Source organism: Typha angustifolia, chromosome 15 (genome assembly GCF_048772165.1).
Source record: "Typha angustifolia cultivar Huaian chromosome 15, ASM4877216v1, whole genome shotgun sequence".
Lineage (NCBI taxonomy): Eukaryota > Viridiplantae > Streptophyta > Magnoliopsida > Poales > Typhaceae > Typha > Typha angustifolia.
Window position 1 is genome coordinate 910,293 of NC_133253.1, and position 17,731 is coordinate 928,023.

The 17,731-nt window shown below is 38.2% G+C and overlaps 3 protein-coding genes across 4 annotated transcripts; 1 reads left to right on the plus strand and 2 right to left on the minus strand.

Annotated features, from left to right (window-relative positions):
- Nucleotides 1-25: 25 nt before the first annotated feature.
- On the minus strand, nucleotides 26-2,957 carry LOC140776940 (transmembrane emp24 domain-containing protein p24delta9-like). The gene is made up of 4 exons (XM_073120799.1): nucleotides 2,673-2,957; nucleotides 2,386-2,595; nucleotides 1,117-1,193; nucleotides 26-362 (listed from the first exon to the last, which is right to left on the minus strand). The coding sequence occupies exons 1-4, from the start codon at nucleotides 2,904-2,906 to the stop codon at nucleotides 218-220; spliced, it is 666 nt and encodes a 221-aa protein (XP_072976900.1). The 5' UTR covers nucleotides 2,907-2,957; the 3' UTR covers nucleotides 26-217.
- A 1,217-nt stretch (nucleotides 2,958-4,174) lies between these two features.
- On the plus strand, nucleotides 4,175-10,975 carry LOC140777298 (rhamnogalacturonan I rhamnosyltransferase 1-like). Of its 2 annotated transcripts, XM_073121321.1 has the most exons (9): nucleotides 4,175-4,303; nucleotides 4,388-4,444; nucleotides 6,864-6,931; nucleotides 7,008-7,096; nucleotides 7,183-7,345; nucleotides 7,623-7,912; nucleotides 9,563-9,767; nucleotides 9,984-10,141; nucleotides 10,270-10,975. In XM_073121321.1, exons 3-9 carry the CDS (start codon nucleotides 6,920-6,922, stop codon nucleotides 10,532-10,534), a joined length of 1,182 nt encoding a protein of 393 aa, XP_072977422.1. In that variant the 5' UTR covers nucleotides 4,175-4,303; nucleotides 4,388-4,444; nucleotides 6,864-6,919; the 3' UTR covers nucleotides 10,535-10,975. The 2 variants fall into 2 exon arrangements, with proteins under 2 accessions (XP_072977422.1, XP_072977420.1); XM_073121319.1 differs by lacking the exons at nucleotides 4,175-4,303; nucleotides 4,388-4,444 and adding an exon at nucleotides 5,699-6,171.
- Nucleotides 10,976-11,535: 560 nt separating this feature from the next.
- LOC140777297 (cystathionine gamma-synthase 1, chloroplastic) lies at nucleotides 11,536-16,654 on the minus strand. The gene is made up of 11 exons (XM_073121318.1): nucleotides 16,045-16,654; nucleotides 15,822-15,925; nucleotides 15,674-15,747; nucleotides 15,430-15,598; nucleotides 14,131-14,190; nucleotides 13,823-14,026; nucleotides 13,654-13,740; nucleotides 13,247-13,354; nucleotides 12,305-12,400; nucleotides 12,102-12,220; nucleotides 11,536-11,851 (listed from the first exon to the last, which is right to left on the minus strand). Exons 1-11 carry the CDS (start codon nucleotides 16,502-16,504, stop codon nucleotides 11,728-11,730), a joined length of 1,605 nt encoding a protein of 534 aa, XP_072977419.1. The 5' UTR covers nucleotides 16,505-16,654; the 3' UTR covers nucleotides 11,536-11,727.
- Nucleotides 16,655-17,731: the final 1,077 nt, after the last annotated feature.

Genomic DNA, 17,731 nt, shown 5'->3' on the forward strand with positions numbered 1-17,731 from the left:
GATGGCAGGAAGAAATAACTAACAATTAGCAAGCACAATGACCGAACCTTTAATTTCTTCTTAGTCAACTATAGCACCAAAAATTAAGAAACTAAAAAGTTTACACAGATGAAGTTAATTGCATGTATCAAAGCTACTAGGAGAAAAGACTCCAAGGAACTACCACAATGCCTGAGAGCACAGTACTAAATGGCAAAGTATTGTGATCAGAAAAGAACTAAAGCAGCTTCTTTCTCTCAAAAAAGGTCTTCAAATGCCACAACTGCATTCCTGCTACTGACAAGCACACAGCAAGAGATAGGAAACTGAGCCAAGCCATCCTAGAATTGGTGGTTCTGTTCATATCCTGCATTTCCTCCTCCCTGGAATATCATGAGGAAACATAATACTAAGTCTAAATATCAGGCAAGAGGCAATTAGCATGTCCTTGGAATTTAGACCAATTATATTAATGAATCCTTAAGATCCATTCTAGCTTGAAGTATCAGCCTACAATGTTACAATATGCATAATGGCAGTGTCCTAATAGTTTTGATTAACAACTAACTTGATTGCACATAGAAAACAAAACACATAATTCCATTGAAAATGCAGCTCAGGATACGCCATTATGTACTATTGAGATAATACTCATTTAACAACCTCTTGAAGCATAGGTGAGATGCAGCTTAAGCACTTCAAGATTTGTTTGTGAAAATTATACCCACACTGGATCACAATAAAATGCATGAATCACCAAATTAGATGTCTACTCTACTATGAGTTCTCTTACTAGCTAGAACCAAGTAGTTCTAGGGAACATAGTAGGCCATGCCCATTTATAATTGATAAAAAATGCAAGTAATCTTCAAATCCAACAGCTTCTATTAAAGTAAGATTTCATGTAGAAAAAATGTAAGAATTATGTCATACTCCTCTCTCTAGTCTACATGTAAAAGTTAAAAATGAATGATGCACTGTTTGGACTTCAGAGACAGCCTGCACCAACTAATATTTTCTTTACACAGATTATAGAGAGAGCAAGAAAAAATTTCTTTCACCCTAGTAAATGAAACAACATCTTACACTAATAAAGCTTAATTTTTTACAGAGAAACCATGAATGATTCATACATACCTTTCACGAAGATAGAACATTTCATCATGGATCGACTTAACAGTATCCTCTAGCTTCTTCAACTCAAGTTCCATGAGCTACAGTAGAAATTAAAATAACTGAATAAATTCATATTTCAGCACATGCTTCATAAAATTGTTCAAATAATTGATCATTCTACAATGGTTTCCTTCATAAACAAGAATAATATAGGAAAAACATTGAAACAAGAAAGAATCATCAACTCACTTTTATTTTCCAAACCTACTTGCAGGTGAAAGTAAAATAGCTGACAAACAATCAACCATTACAAAACAATATTTGCAATGCAAGGAACAAAGCGTAATTGATAAATAATTTCTTTAGCATGCAGCAATTGCATTCTGATAGTTTAAATGTCTCAATTATGTACTTACAGGTTAAAAATGCTGGACATCGAACACAGAACTTCTAGCATACTTGTCGGATTAAAAATACCAAAATAAAAACTAAACTTACAAATGCATATAACACAACAGCTGGTCCCATTTTAAAACTCTCGACAGAGGATCAAGATAAATCCCAATTTTGCTTAACAAGTTTTTGGCAAAACTTATTCAGCAAATTTGTGATCACAATCATAAAGTTTGTTTCCATTGAAGGTCAGGAAGAAGATAAATGATCTATAAAGAGAGGAAACTTCCTCAATTATATTTTCAGAAGTAATGCATTTTCATTGTCATTCTACTTGTACAAATTGAACAACTTAATATAACCTAAAATAATATAATGTAATTCCTTATTTAACATGTCCATTGTTCAATAAAGAATTTAATGAACTGCTTTCCTAACACGATTAATTTATTGGAATGCTAGAAGAAGATAAGGGTTTTCCCATACTAGACCTGAAGAATAAGCAAATAATTAACTGGCTGGGGAAGAAGGCATATGACACCGTAAGAGTTCCACAAAACATAGCAGAACGATGGGATCCATTTATCCAAACATGTGGGCAACTGATAATTCCCAAATATTACAAACTTAATTGATGAATCTACATCATCCGCCAAAAATGTAACCAAGGTAAACAAAGAAGAGAAGGGCTTCAATCTTTAAAAAAATATTCTCCTTCTCACGGATACCAATTGTTCCCTAAATCATCGACCATACAAGATAACACTCAGATCTAATTGAGCAAAACTTATAAGAAACAACAAAATTTCAAATCTTGTAAATTTAATTAACGGATCTAAATCACCCCCCGAAAAAAATATCAACCAACAACGTAGAAGAGAAAAGTTTCAATCTTACATCGATCTGCCCCTTCTTGGCAACATTCGTCCAATCCTTAGCAGCAACACCAGTCTTCCAGTCGAAGTCCAGCGTCATCGGCGTCGACGGTGTATGATCCGCCGTCCAGAAGCAAGCGAGGTAATCTCCTGCCTCGTTCGAGGTGAAGGCAAAGTTCCCCGACTCCACGTTCTCCGCAAAGTGCATGCTGTTCCCGTAGGGCGAAGTAACCTAAATCCACTCAATTCAAAAAATTCTATGATCCGACGAACCAATCATCTAATTCGGGTTAGGGTTTGGTGTGTTACCCTTAGGGTGACGCGGTGGGACGCGGGGGCGGGCTGGGAATCGGAGGGGTTGACGACGGAGTACTTGCCCACGCTCATGGCGTTGAGCTTGATGTCCTCGGAGATGCACTTGGTGTGACCCGATTGGAGATCGAAGCGGAGGGATTGGGCGGGAGGCGAAGATAGACATAGGAGAAGAAGTGGGAGCAGTAGAGAAGGGGAAGTAACGGATCCAAATCGCCTTCCTCTCGCCATTGTTGAGCTCTTCTTGGCCCAATGGTTGCTCCTCTCTCGAGTTCTTTCCGAGGGTTCTAATTTAGCAGCTATAGTAGCCAATTACGGATTGCCCAGTATCTCAATGTAACAAAATTCGTGCAATCGGGCTTGTCGCGAATCGGATCACGAGATCTGATAAGAGTTTGACGGGTTCGATACGGGTGTCCACTGGGTCGCGGGATCAATTCCGATCTCAAATAAATTATTATAAAGAATAATAATATGATATTAGAGTAATTTGTGCATAGAAAATTTTACTCATTTAAATTAAATTTACTTCTTAAGCTAAATTCATCGTTATCTAATCATTTTTAGAGTAATTTGTGCATATAGTCATGTAATTAAATTTTAAGATAAATTAGATGCAGATAAAAGTATTTAGCTGACTTAAAATTATCGTCAACTCCATTTTAGTCCCTTCTGCCCATTTCTTGTTCGAGCGAACCTCTTGGGCTCTTGCTCATTGTCTCATTGCTCGAAGGTGCTCTTCTTCTCCGTCTCTTTAACATATTTTGTAGAATCGATTTGCTCTTAGATCGCAATTTTTGGGACTTTTCGAGTGTTTCGGGTGAACCTTTTTCTTGTGAGTTATTAGTTTTTTTTTTTTTACTGTTCCGTAATTTGCTCAACTTTTGATTCAAAAATTGTGATTCGAAAAGAGTCTGATTATTTATTCAGTCCTAGTGTCGACAAATTGGAGAGGAAAAAGTAAATGCCCGACTTCAAAGAACCATAACTGATGTCATCTGAGACCCAACCTAACTAGATATTATGCCCACCTGACAATTGCATGCAAGGTGCTTGAAGAAATGTTGCTTCTTCAATTGTTGATAGGTGGTATGATACTAGTTTGTTTTGTAATCTCTTGGTACCAGTGTTTCTGTAGTCAATTCATAGTTGGCACATTAAACATGCTTACAGAAGTCCTTTAGAATCAGACAAGAGATTAATTTCCCAAACCTAAGTTATCATGGATATATCAGTTCTCAAAAGTTTTGCATCCAAGTTGTCCTTTAAGGAAATGTTGCCTGCCTTCAGTTCTTTGCACTGATGTTTTTAAAATAATTGATAATTGATAGTTGATAGTTAATTCAACCAAGTTGATCTTGCTTACCTCCATATTTTTATCCCATCTTGATTTCACTTAAAGATATATTCATCTCACTCATTGCTTTTTCAATAAACTATCCTTCCCTTTGATGTTCACTAATTGGAGCCAATTGTCCTTTTTCTAATTGTAGGATCTGGTGATAAGGAGCAGACTCATAATCTTTTCTAATCTTGCTGCTTATGATCAAATGGAATAGAAAAAAAACTGTTCATCTTTAGCTTTTCTAATGGGATTTCACATCTTTCTCAGGAAAGTTAGCTTTCATGTATGGACATCTTATGACACCAATACACCAATTATATATTGTCAACCTTATCCGTTCAGCTGATGTTTCTGGATGTACATGCAGCATCATGTGGATGGTGTACCAGCAACTGTGGCAAACTGTGCATCTTTAGCTAACAAGGTATGTATTCCTCCTGATCTCTTCTTTTTCATGGAAGAGCTTCTTGTATGACACTGCAATCTTAAGAAGGAAAATATAATGAGGATACGAAATTGACTCAAACTTCAGTTTCATACATCTTATTTTCAATGTAAGTTCTAATGTTCTAGCCTGGTCATTGTGAAAATTTTAATCGGAATTCAATCAAGCAGCTAATTAGTTGGCGAATTAGGGTAAACTTAGTGCCGAAAATATTGCTCAGCATGAAAGAAGATTTTATTTTTTTCTATTTTATTTATGAGAAAGATGTGAAATCCCATTAGATTTAAAATTATATATTAATCATCATATTCTTATATCTTTGTTGGTGCCAATTTTGTTTAACCAAAAGTTTTTCAACATTTCTTGATAGACTTGAGATTCAGAGTCTTAAACATATGATGGATTAATATTTTTTATTTGTCCGCACAAAAATGAGGAAGAGATCCTTGGGCAAGTCAAATCCTACCCCACCCTTGACTACTGATGTTGATTAATATTTGTTCTAATCCACTGAAAGATTTCAGACCCTCTTGCCTTTGTTTTGTCCTCTTGCTTAGGTGATCTCTTATTTGCCTATCAGAACGAAAAATAGCTTTCCAGCGAAAGCGATAGAATTAAAGCATTAAATGTATAATATTTGCCTTCTCTTCGTTTTTATCCCAGATGTCCAATAAATAATAAGATAACTTATTCTTATTAATGGAGTGCATGTTAATGTACGTCTAAGGCTTAAGGCTTTTTGGCCTTTTTAATTAGAAGGCTAAAAGCAGCAAGTCGAGCTCTTCTTCTTTTGGTTTTTCCCCAGTTAAAAATATATAAATTATTAGAAGGTACTTGGTAGTTGTTATTAGTTTGATCATATTTAAATACGTGTAGTATTGTACCTAACATGTTAATAGTCTTTATCTGCAACCTTTGTAATTATTATGTCGGTTAAATGGTGAATATTATTCTATTGACTTTTGAGTAGTGTAGTGTAGTGTGATTTTAGACGACCAGAATAGTGGCAGAAGTGTAATTTAGGCGGTCTAATTCACACGGAGACGTGATAGATTGTGAGTTGGGGTGGCCCCCAAGTTCCAGCTACCAATGGGCAATGGCGTAGACCCAAATCTTAGAAACAAGCTTAGGCTTTGGATTTGTATTAGAATTAGAATGAGTATGAGACGACGTCCTTAAGCGAAACTACGACGTGCAAAAAATCCCTAAACCAACGCGGAAATGTCCAGAAACAACTGAGATTATGTTGATATATAAGTATAAGTATACCTTAATAACTAACTAATTCCCTTGTATTTCTCCTCCCATTTTGGACCGCAATCAGAGGTGCAAACACTTCTCCACTCTCTCTCTCTCTCTTTCTCTCTCTTGACGAGCATCAAATCTCCGGCTATGTCAAGGCGCCGGCCGGCAGCTTAAGACGGCGGTTGTGGTTGAAGGATCGCCCGCTACGGCGGTGGCGGCGGGGGGGATGCCTAGGGCGCGGCGGCGGTCGTGGTTCGTGGCGGTGTGCGGTGGAATCGTGGTGTGGACTTGCCTTGTCCATCTCCTCACCTTTGGGCGGCTCTGGCGAAACCCTAGCGCCGCCGCCGCCGCCGCGTCGTCTTGGGGATGGAGCTCGACTCGCCTCTTGTTTGGCTTCGGGGGTGATGGTGGATTACAGGATTTCTCGCCAAGGTCTCCGGATCCACCACTGCCGCCTTTGAGTACGAAATCCTTTTTCGGTTCTTATTTTCGTTGCTTGGAGTGATTTATTATTATTATTTCTTTCGTGCTATTTTTTTCTTCTTTTTTTAGGCTGTATTTGTTGGGATTAGTGTGTGAATAGGGTTCGGAGGTAGGTAGAAAATCAGGAAACTGTGATTGGATTACCGCAGATGCGCCTGTTGGTAGATGTTTATGTTCTGTAGCTAAGCTGTTCGGCATATGAATCCAAGTTGGTAGAATGAAATGACGAGGAAAGAAGGAAAGATGTGATTCTTCTTTTCTAGATTTCCCAATCTCAAATCCAAAATAGAATTAATGTTTTCAGAGTAATGTCAAATCTCTGTGAAAGAAATCACTAGTCCTCTAGTTCTCTCTATCTTCTATGATGCATGGGTGTTCAACACACGACGAGCTAGTGTGATAAATAATTCTATTCTTTGGAGGCACACGCCCGAGAGATGGATGAACAATAGCTCACAATTAGCATGCTAAACTGGAGTACGCAAAAAAAGAAAAGTCAGTTATTAGGGTGTGCTTAGGAGTATAGGTTCCATCATAAGGCAACTGATTTAAGCCATTACTTTCCAGCTTAATGCCCTAAATATTGTCATATGAAGACTTATCTGTTTAATTAGTATTGATGAACATTCAATCATTATTTTAATGCCTTCACAAACAAATAATGCTGCAGGAAACTACAAGAGCAATGGTTATCTAAAAGTATCTTGCAATGGTGGCTTGAACCAAATGCGTTCAGCGGTCTGTTGATGTTTCCTTCTCCCTATTCTGCACATTCATCTGTGCTAGCCTTTCTAATTTTTATTTAATTGTTCAGATATGTGACATGGTGACAGTAGCTCGTTTTCTGAACCTCACATTGGTTATTCCAGAGCTTGATAAAACATCATTTTGGGCTGATCAAAGGTGGTTGCCAATTTTCGGAGTTCTTTGATGTAGTATTTTTGTCACACTCAATTCTAAAATATTATCATCTATTATATTTGTTGCAGCAACTTTGGTGACATTTTTGATGTGAGACATTTCATCGACTCATTAAGAGATGAAGTGCACATAACTAAAAGGATCCCAAAGAGGTTTAGTCAGAAGGTGTCACACAATATTCGGATGATGCCTCCTGTTAGTTGGTCCGATGAGAAATATTACTTGCAACAGGTTTGAGCACATAATTTTTATTTTAACTCTTGTAATAATAAGGTCACAAGATTTAATCTATTGAAATTAAGTAGCATGCATCTATCAATACCAATAAGTGAAAGTGTTTGATCTAAGTTATCACCTTAATAGATAGCATAAGGTAGCAGAGTAGAAGGAACAGCTCCTAGTGCTTTTCTATTTTTTTTATGCTCACTATGTATTTTATTTTGTTATTCACACTAGTTTCTAGGGGTTGTCAGTACTTGATGGTCTCTCAGTTTCTTTTACTATGCAGATTTTGCCACTTTTCAATGAATCCAAGGTGATACATTTTAATAAGACAGATGCACGTTTAGCAAATAATGGCCTCAGTATGGAGCTTCAAAAGCTTCGATGTCGTGTTAATTTTCATGCACTAAAGTTCACTCCTGAAATTGAGGCCCTTGGGAATAAATTGATTCAAGTTCTTCGAGGAAGGGGATATTTTGTGGCCTTACATTTGCGATATGAGATGGACATGCTGGCTTTCTCTGGTTGTACTCATGGTTGCTCTCAGGAAGAAGCAGAGGAACTGAAAAGGATGAGGTATGCAGCCATTCTTATATGCATTTGTGTTAGAAAACACATTCTTGGATTTCTGAAGATTGTGGCTGTTGTAAAAATGGTGGCATCTGCTTTTTTAAATTTTAAAGCAGTTCATGTCATAGAGATGCATATTTTGGGAACATCTTTATGCAGCATGAGAGTTGAGTGATCTGGAAGAGCTATTGATCCATAGGTACAACATGTTGGCATCATAATATGACAAAAATTAGGGCTACATGCTTTATGTTAAACATATTTAAAAAATGAACACTATTTTAGCCATTGAATGTGCCTTGGGGTTCACAAAATTTTATCCCAAGGTAGAAAAATTCAAGTAGTATCAGATTCTTTTACATTGGGATTTGCTTTTGTGAATCTCTAGGTGGACTCAATGGCTATCAAAGGTTAAGCTTTTTTGTTAAGTCTTAAAATAAAGTTTATCATGTTGCCAGCCAGCCCAGTTCTGTCTTATTATCCTTTGTTGCAACTTCTGTTTCTTTATTCATGGTTTTTTGAGTTTCATATCAGCTGATATCTCAAATCTGTACTATGCTTTGGTCCCTCCCTGAAATCTGCCTGCTAAATTAATCAGAACATTTCTTATTCTCACCTTTATAAGAATGTAGCACACTAGCATGGACTTCAGTATCACTTATTGGCACAACAGGCGAGGTCATTTGTCAGGGAATCCCTGGAACATCATTCCCCATTGTTAGTTCATTTAGGACTATAAGTTAGCCCACATTGCTTATGCTTTATATCAGTTCAACTTAGCCCTCATTTTGGTTCATCTTATATATGTTGAAATTTTGAAAAATGTTTTAACACTGCTTTAGCCATTGAAAATAGTACGCCCAGGGATTCACAAAAGTTCATCCCAAGGTTTGGGGATGTTTTTTTGTGAATCCTGAAGTGTGTTCAATGTCTACCAAAGGTGTTAAGCTTGTTGCGAAGTTTTAACATAAAGTTTGTTGTTTAGCCCTGTGATAGCCTAGTAGTTCTGTCATATTTTCCTGCCATGCAGCTTCATGTTTCTTTATCATCTGATATGAGAAACAGTCTCAAATCTGTATTATGTGCCCTCCATATTCTCTTTGTTCCCTCCCCCAGTTCTGTCTGCTTTGGTAATCTGAACTTTTCATAAGAATATAGCCTGGAATTAAGAATTTGTGGAAAAGAAGCACTTGTTGGCACAACGGGAGAGGTGAATTATCAGAGATCTTCTGGAACATCATTCTTTCAATGGTTAGTTCATCTAGGATTGTAAGTTAGCCACATTAGTTATGCTTTAAATCAATTTAATGTAGCCGTCATTTTGGCCTTTCTTATTTAATTGCTGTATTATGGCACCTGGAATAGAAATATAGAAGTCTATGAAAAGATATAAATTATTCTTTGCTGGTTTCTTGTGAATAGAAGAAATGGAACCATCTTTTTAACTTTATTATTTTGATTCTCCACAGTGATTTTTATATATGCCATGATTATCTTCATTATTAGAAAATGATAAATTGACTTCTCTTGAACATATTCACTTTACTGGACTTCTCTTACAATGTCTTAGAGATAAATTTTAATCCAATTTGTGAGAAGTGGTACTCTGACACTGACTGTTGTCTGACAAGAGTCTAACATGTTGCTCTTATCCAGATATGCATATCCATGGTGGAGAGAGAAAGAGATAGACTCTGAAGCCAAGAGATTGCAAGGCTTGTGTCCACTTACCCCAGAGGAGATGTCTTTAGTTTTAAAAGCACTGGGTTTTGCCAAGGATACTCAAATATATATTGCTGCTGGTGGAACTTACGGCGGTGAAAAGAGGCTTAAAGTATTACAAGCTGCATTTCCCAAACTTGTAAGAGAAAATTGCATCTTGATACCAGCTATCAGTTGCACTTGCTTTTGCTCATTTTGTGGTGATCTTTTTTGGCTTGATTACCCAGTTCAGTTGTGAGTCATCTTCTGGGCTATAGTTATTTGCTGATATTAATTGCAGCTTGCAGTTCCATCCACATTTATTCCAAAATTCAGGTGCTTAGTAAGTTATAAACATTGTATCTTATACTTTCAGGTGAGAAAGGAGATGCTGCTGGCCCCAGAAGCTTTACGTCAATTTCAGAATCATTCTTCCCAAATGGCTGCACTTGATTATATGGTTTCAGTAGCCAGTGATGTTTTTATCCCCACTTATGATGGGAACATGGCAAAGGTTGTCGAAGGCCACCGCAGGTGTGTGTCCATGTCATTTGCTTTGATTCTATGCAACCAGGTCATTACTCATTAATTGTCATGTGGTAGTTAGCAACAAACAAACAAGCACATGGAACAACTTATATTACACCTATGGATTTTTATAGGTACCTTGGGTTTAGAAAGAGTATATTGCTGGATCGGAAAAAGTTGGTAGAGCTTCTGGATTTGCATAAAAACAACACACTTTCTTGGGACGAGTTTGCGTCCCTCGTTCAAAAAGTTCATGACAGGAGTATTGGACAACCAGCTTGCCGAAGAGTTATGGCAAGTAAGCCTAAGGAGGAAGATTACTTTTATGCCAACCCCTATGAGTGCTTAGTTAATGTAACTGGGTGCAATAAACCAGGCAATTTGAGTTCTATCAGGTGATCGGCAAGCAATCAATCAGCGTAAATTTATTTTTAACAAAGCGAGACCTTACAGGTGCTAAGAGCTGTCAGATTCATGGCAAATCAATAACCCTTGCTCAAGCTAGGGATGGAACGACAGCAATAGGAGCAGGTGCGATTCCTTGACACATCTCCTTGATATGTTTGTGTACTGCCCTACAATAGTGTTATATAATACTTATTTCGGGCACCAATGCTTTCAGATGCACTTGTTGTAAAGCAATTATTTGTTATTGACTTGATATTTATTTATTTGTTGTTGACTTGATATTTATTCAATTTGCTGATTCATGATCACAAAGCCCAAGTGTCCTGATCTAATGGATTTTTGAATTACACTAGAAAAATTTAATGAGTTACTGTAGAATTGAAGAGAGTTTATTCGAAGGCAGCCCCTCTTTGTTTCCGCTCAAGAGAATGTACGAATGTTCTTTCCTAATCTTGTAGATAAAATGTATGAATTTCTATATTAAGCTTGTGCAATATCCATGCACCATATATTGAATGTCTACTCGTTAATTTGTACATTTCCTCGAACATAGCCAGATGCCTGTTTACATATGGCCTTAGTAGTAATTGACTGGAGGCTTATAGTTAATTCACTGTTCCGAGTAAATAGAAAGAATGATGGCATCAGCTCATGCGAGATACCCCAGGGAAAAGAGCCTAGACGACCATCGAAGTACAAGCTTCCTCCATCCAGATTGGGGGTGGGGGGACAGAGAAGATAGATAACCATCGATGCCTAGCTGACGGGAGGATCCGGCTTCCTGGAACGAAGACTTTCCCATCAGCCAGGGGCCACATTACACATACAACTAAATTGTCAATGATTGTCAGGTTTTCACATAAATTAAACACACCAAGACTCCCTTGATATATCTTACCAGGTCCTACCCGCATCCATATGAATAAATTACGAAGAACAACCAAACAAAATTGGAACCTGTTCAACATAATGATCAGTCAAACCGGCAAATATAACAGCATAAAAAGCACTGAATTCAAAATAATGTCCATTAAGTTAAAATTGCGAATGCAGCATTCACTGCCTGCTCATCCTTAAAGCTAATCTGCAACATTATTGCTCACACAGTACCCCCAGAGGCATACAACTGATAAATATGGTGGAATCAGGTCCACATTAGAGTTCTAGTAACAACACCAATGAACTTAGATCTTTTCCAATGCCTGGACGATATCAGCCTTCAGATCCTCAAAATCCTCAACACCAAAGCTGAACCTCACCAAGTTGTCCTTGATCCCATACTTGGCTCTCTCCGAGGCAACAAGATCCCTGCTCACAAAATACATATCAGAGCAGTGATTATATCATTTCCAAATTCTGTGTTTCAAATTAATATGTTGTCATCTTCCTAGAACATTCAATTCTACTGGGTTGGAAAATTTATGGGTGTTGCATAAATCAGCTTGTCAATAGAGAGGTGGATTGGAGGCAAACATTCCCACCACACTAAGAGAACATTTGGCATCTCAACAAGGTGCTTCTTTTCTAACAAAAGTTACGCATAGATATGAACTATTACCAGTAAGACATGATGGCAGGCTGGTCCACTATACTCTCACAGCCTCCAAATGAAGGTGCGAGGTAAGGTATCTTGAGAGAATCAATAAACTTCATAGTAGACCTCAAGTCTCCATCAACCTACACAAATATGAAGTAGATGTTGGACATTGCACTATACAACTTCATCCACTGCAGAGAATGGAACAAGGTGATTCGAATTACCTCAAAACTGACCACACCACCAAAACCAGTCATTTGACGCTTGGCAATGTGATGCTCTGGATGACTTGGGAGGCCAGGATAATGGACTCGTATAATCTGGCAAGACAGAATATCTTGTCAGCAATAATAAAAATAACAAGTACAACAGATAAAATTTGAATTTGAAATATAACTTATACACATCTCCAATGATACTAATTAGCAAAGATATAATAGATAGCAGGTACCAAACCTTAAGAGGAGCACACCAATGTATTTCTTCCTTAAAAAATGTATTAAAATTCTAACATATGTGATACCATGATATGGAATCAGCCTTGGCAGTCTGTTTTAACCCCAGCCATTTATGGTTGGTTATATAGATACTGTTTGGAGGGTAATAGTATATAAAACCTTCAGATACCTAAGAGATTAAGTGGCCACAAAATGTGACCCACTGACTTTAGCTGTGCGAATAACCAAAGTAGCACAGTCATCAAAGCAGGAGAAGAAACCGTATTAAAGATAGTCTTCATGTCAGTTTTATGGTGGAAAATGAAGTTTCATTATGTTGTGCCTACTGCCTATCCTCAACTTCTATAATATTGCTTGCATTGTATCATTTTTCACACACATTGCTTGCTTATAGCAAATGCTTGGTGGTCACTAACAGATAAAGTGACTAGCAAATATGTTGGCAACTTTGCATATTGGGGAAAAATCAAGGATACAAAAGAAACTTATCTGCTGAATTATCCATAAAACTTATATTTGGATAGACAAGTAAAGGGTTCTCATGTCAATGAAGCATTACAATATTTAAATGTGTAGTCTTTACTATTCTCTTAAACCAGCATCAATGGAAGGAAGCTATCTTTCAGATAAATGCATCATAGGCAAATTTAATCTAATGTCAGAAGTTAGAACCTAAAATGGTAAAAATGAGAAATGGGGTCTATATACCTTGGGATGTTCCTCTAAAAACTGGGCCATCCTCAATGCTGTGCTATTCTGATACTGTACACGAAGATGCAGGGTCTTCATGCCTCGAGAGATCATATATGCGGCATTCTGAGAACATCATTATAGGAAAACACGATTGAAGCATGTCATGTCAGTAAAATTACCATGAATATTAACTATACTCCTAAAATCACAGGTCTCATAATAATTAACCAGTTTTTTACAAGTGTCATCTCATAATGGATATTACAGTATTAATCAGAATGTACAAAATATGACGAAGGTAAGGCAAAAAAGATATAGGGCAACCATCCCTGCTAATTTCCCTGTCTAAATCTTGTGCCTAGCATTCATAAACCTTAAATGTTGCATAAATACAGTCATTTAGTACATTTACAGTCACTTACGGGATTAAGAACACCACCGATAACATGATGATACTGGCGAATTTTAGAGATAAGTTTCTCTGAACCACTGATGCAGCCTCCAAGGACCTAAACAAAGAAAATCTCTATCTTATATTGTGAAAAAAAACCAATATTTAATTAAGTGAACTAATAAGGTGCACTAACTCACATCATTATGGCCAGCGATAAATTTTGTTGCAGAATGCAGAACTAGATCTGCCCCAAAAGTTAATGCCTTCTGATTGACAGGTGAGGCAAAGGTACCATCTATGCAAACCAACGCTCCTTTGTTGTGGCAAAGCCGTGAAACCATCTCAATGTCAATGCATCGGAGGAATGGATTAGTAGGAGACTCCGTGAAGAAAAGGGTCACCTGAGAAGATAATATGTCTTAAATGTATTTCAACCTTCAGTTTTAAATTTAACAAGAAAAAACACTTTTGAGAGACAAAATAAGCAAGCAAAGTTTGCACTAACATTGTTTTGATCCAGTGCACTTTCCAGTGAGCCCATGTCGGCAGGATCAATAACAGTGGCCTGCACATTAAAGATCATCAGGATTGGTAAGATGCAATACCAGAAACATCAGGGAATTGATGTATCTATTGCAAAGCACCAAGGAATCTGCAATAAAACTCCATTCTAGTCCCAGAAAGACTTTCTTGCAAGCTAATGCATTGCAAGGAAGATATCAGAGGGCCAACTAAACTTCATTTTTATACTGCATAAAAGAACTAAATGCAAATTCATGAGAAGTATTACCAAAATATCAACACTAAGTAGACAAAAGAAAACTCAATGCAAGATGATAACTATACAAGAAGTCAATAGACTTTCACCAATCTATCCAAAAAGTGAAAAAACTTGGCTGGTCCTTTCCCGCAAAGGGCTACATCCTTTTATCACTATATGTTTTTCAAACTATCATCATTACAAAGCTTTATTTCAAGAGTTACCTTAATTAATAAAAGATTTTTATATTCTCACAATTTCACAAATTTCAATCACCCCAAACATTAAGCCATTACTTTTTATCAGAAGCTCTGTTCAAACAACAGAGATTATAGGCAATAGATAGGTTTTTTGGGTCAAATGGCAATTGGTTCAAGTACCCAAGGTCACTGAAACAGAATTCAAGATTGAAAGAATCTAGTCCAATTAGGTATAACACCAAATGAGTATAGTTATTTGCTAAGAACATGTCTTTGGACAGAAAGATCATTCACCCACAAGCTACATTCTGGGTTTTAACTTTTGGGGTTCTTTAACATCCTGTAACAATTGCCTTTCCAGACCACAGCTCATTACTTTATACATGGAAAATCTTTATCTCTCTCCTGATAAGAATGGACACTTAAGCTTACCATTTAGAGTAAGCTAAGTCTTAAAGATGAACAAAGCCTAGTCGACATGCCCCCTCCCTAGACTCTAAACCCTAAAACAAAAGAATTTGCTGGGACTCATTCTACAAAACATATAAGTATAAAGAAGTGGGTATTCCTTGTCTACCTAATATCATCCATTCTATAAATGCGCCAATAAGTGTGACAAAGGCTCTGAACATGCATGCATGCTGGCACCATCAACTTACCAACATGGGTGCATCGCAATTTAAGTTGCACCAAGAAACACAATAGCTAAACTGACTAAAAACTGAATGAAATTCGGCTAACAACGCATTTAATGCAAAGGTAATTTGACTAAATACTCAAATCCAGTTCCATTTCAACACCCAAAGGTAGCATCCCAAAGACAGTAATGAAGCTCATGAATTACCGAAATTCCCATTTTTGGAAGTTCATTTTCGATGAATATCCTGGTCTTCCTGTAGCAATCAGTAGTCGTAACTATGTGCCCACCAGCAGGAACAAGCGCCGTGAACATAGACACACTGGCGTACATCCCAGATGACACAAACAATGTGGATTCAGCTCTCTCCAGTGCACTGCACGACAAGATGCTCATCATTTACTGCACTATACATAACATCAAAACAACTACGATACTCAAGACACTCTACCTCATCTTCTCCTCTAAAACCTTCGTGGTCGGGTTTCCATAGCGGCCATATTCAAAACTTGCATGCCTTCCCTCCTGCCATAATTTAATAAAAACTCTCAAGAGCATGCTCATGAATCTTGTTGTTATCGCAGAAAAGAACACAATACCTTGAAATCAATCAGCTCCTCTGAGTTCTTGAACCAGTATGCAGATGTATTGACGACCGGGGTGGTAATGGCGTCCGTAGTTATCCCGCGCCCTAATCTCTCACCTGCGCACACAGAAAAAGATTCTCACGTCAAGATCTCGCTCCTCACAATGCAGATCACCAGATCTACGCAAGAGAAAGCAAAGCAAAGACATCTTTAATCGAGATCCAAGATCTGATACCAGCATGGACAGCGATGCTCCCATCGGAGCACAGCAACGCTGCAGTTAACTTCGAATTGACGGCCGCCGTGGCAGCTGCGTCGAGTGGCGTCTGTACAAAATTAGCGATCGCGCCGTCCCCTGTCTCGGGAACCGCGATGGCAGCAGCTGCGGCGGCGGCTGCTGCGGAGGGAGGGGTGTCCGACCACGAAGCCGCCACGATCTGTGCGACGCCGATGTTGCTGCAGTTGCGCCGGGCCTTGGTGCTGAGCTGGCGCACGAAGTTTGGGGGAAAGCGAAGGATGACGGCGGAGGAGGTGAAGGAGGAGAGGAGGAAGCGACGTTTGGATGAGGAGGAGGACTTCGCGGTACGAGGATCTGCCGCGCCGGAAGGCGAGCGGTGGTCAGAGGCGGCCGCAGAGGGGGAGAAGAAGAGCTTTGGGACGGGATGAGGGTGGATGCAGCCGGAGGAGACGGCCATTTCTTCTAGGGTTTTCTTGTTTTTGGATTGGGATTTTGGATTCCAAGAGGAAGGAGGCGTCAAGCGGAAATGGAACGGGGAAGACGACGAGAAATAGTGGTTAGGGTAAAGCCGTGTCCAACTAAACCCACCGTAGTCTCCGCGTTTGGAGGCTGGCGGACTGTGTATTTATATTACAAGCTTGCTACCCTCCTTTAACATGGAATTTTGCGGTTCCAACCCTACTTACTATTTGGAGCTTGACCCCCTTCTGCAGGCAATATTTTACGGTTTAACCCCTCTCAAAATAGGATATCCTATTAAATAGACTTCTTTCTTTATATTTTATTATTCATAAGACAGGAGGCTAACATATTAAATCATCTAATTTAAACTTTTAAATTATGTATATCGCGAAACTATTATTTAAAATTAAATATTATCCAGATATCACTTTAAATTATTGTGACGGCTCTTTTGGCCACCGTTATTCGCTAGCCGTTGACTTAAACTACTAAATAATTTTTTATAATAATTATTTTATATTTGAGTCAGACTCTATCAATTTCTTGATTTTATTTTAAGAGGTTAATAGACTTCTCATCCGGTCACAGTGACCTGCAACATCTTCTCTTAAAACTTAATATGTAAGATTGATAAATACGAACATAAAGTTGGGAGTATAGCTTTAAATTGTAAACAATAATTAAACTAGTTAATACGGAGCACTAAAATGCAAAATTCCTGACGAGAGAAAGAGTGGATGTATATCGCTTAGGTTTCCAACTTCGGTTGGGTTTGGGTAGTTATTGGTGTACCCACCCACCAAAAGTTTGATGTTTTGCATGCCGCCAAACAGCCAATGGGAATGACGAGACCAGGTGGGCCCTGGACTGCACTGTGGTGGGTGGAAAAAATCAAAAGGGGGACGTTGAGTGGAGGGAAATATTAATTGAAATGAAATCTATCTCTCTCTCTCTCTCTCTCTCTCTCTCTCTCTCACTCTCTGTGATGCGAATTAGATAAAAGACGGAGCTGGAGACAGCAAAGCAAAGTCCCACCGGTTGAGGTTCACACGCACGCACGCACGCACTCTTCTGCGGTTCTCCTCGCATATCCATAAGCTGCCACGCCGATATCCTTTTTTTTTTTATTAATGGCTTACATTGAGCAACGCACAGTATGCCCTTTTTCTTGATGCATTATTGTTAAGTTCTCATAATTAAAAGCTAAATATCAAACTCGAGA

Bases quoted from the DNA above. Each gene is read 5' to 3' on its own strand.
- LOC140776940 (XM_073120799.1), bottom strand. From the start codon at position 2,906: ATGGCGAGAGGAAGGCGATTTGGATCCGTTACTTCCCCTTCTCTACTG. The intron at 1,194-2,385 runs GTAAGATTGAAA...TTTCTACTGTAG, and splicing joins CCAAGAAGGGGCAGATCGAT to CTCATGGAACTTGAGTTGAA. The intron at 363-1,116 runs GTATGTATGAAT...ATGATATTCCAG, and splicing joins ATGTTCTATCTTCGTGAAAG to GGAGGAGGAAATGCAGGATA.
- LOC140777298 (XM_073121319.1), top strand. From the start codon at position 5,937: ATGCCTAGGGCGCGGCGGCGGTCGTGGTTCGTGGCGGTGTGCGGTGGA. The intron at 7,097-7,182 runs GTGGTTGCCAAT...TATTTGTTGCAG, and splicing joins TCATTTTGGGCTGATCAAAG to CAACTTTGGTGACATTTTTG. The intron at 7,346-7,622 runs GTTTGAGCACAT...TTTACTATGCAG, and splicing joins AGAAATATTACTTGCAACAG to ATTTTGCCACTTTTCAATGA.
- LOC140777297 (XM_073121318.1), bottom strand. From the start codon at position 16,504: ATGGCCGTCTCCTCCGGCTGCATCCACCCTCATCCCGTCCCAAAGCTC. The intron at 15,599-15,673 runs GTAGAGTGTCTT...CTTGTCGTGCAG, and splicing joins GTTTTAGAGGAGAAGATGAG to TGCACTGGAGAGAGCTGAAT. The intron at 13,355-13,653 runs GTAAGTGACTGT...TGATGTTCTCAG, and splicing joins TCGGTGGTGTTCTTAATCCC to AATGCCGCATATATGATCTC.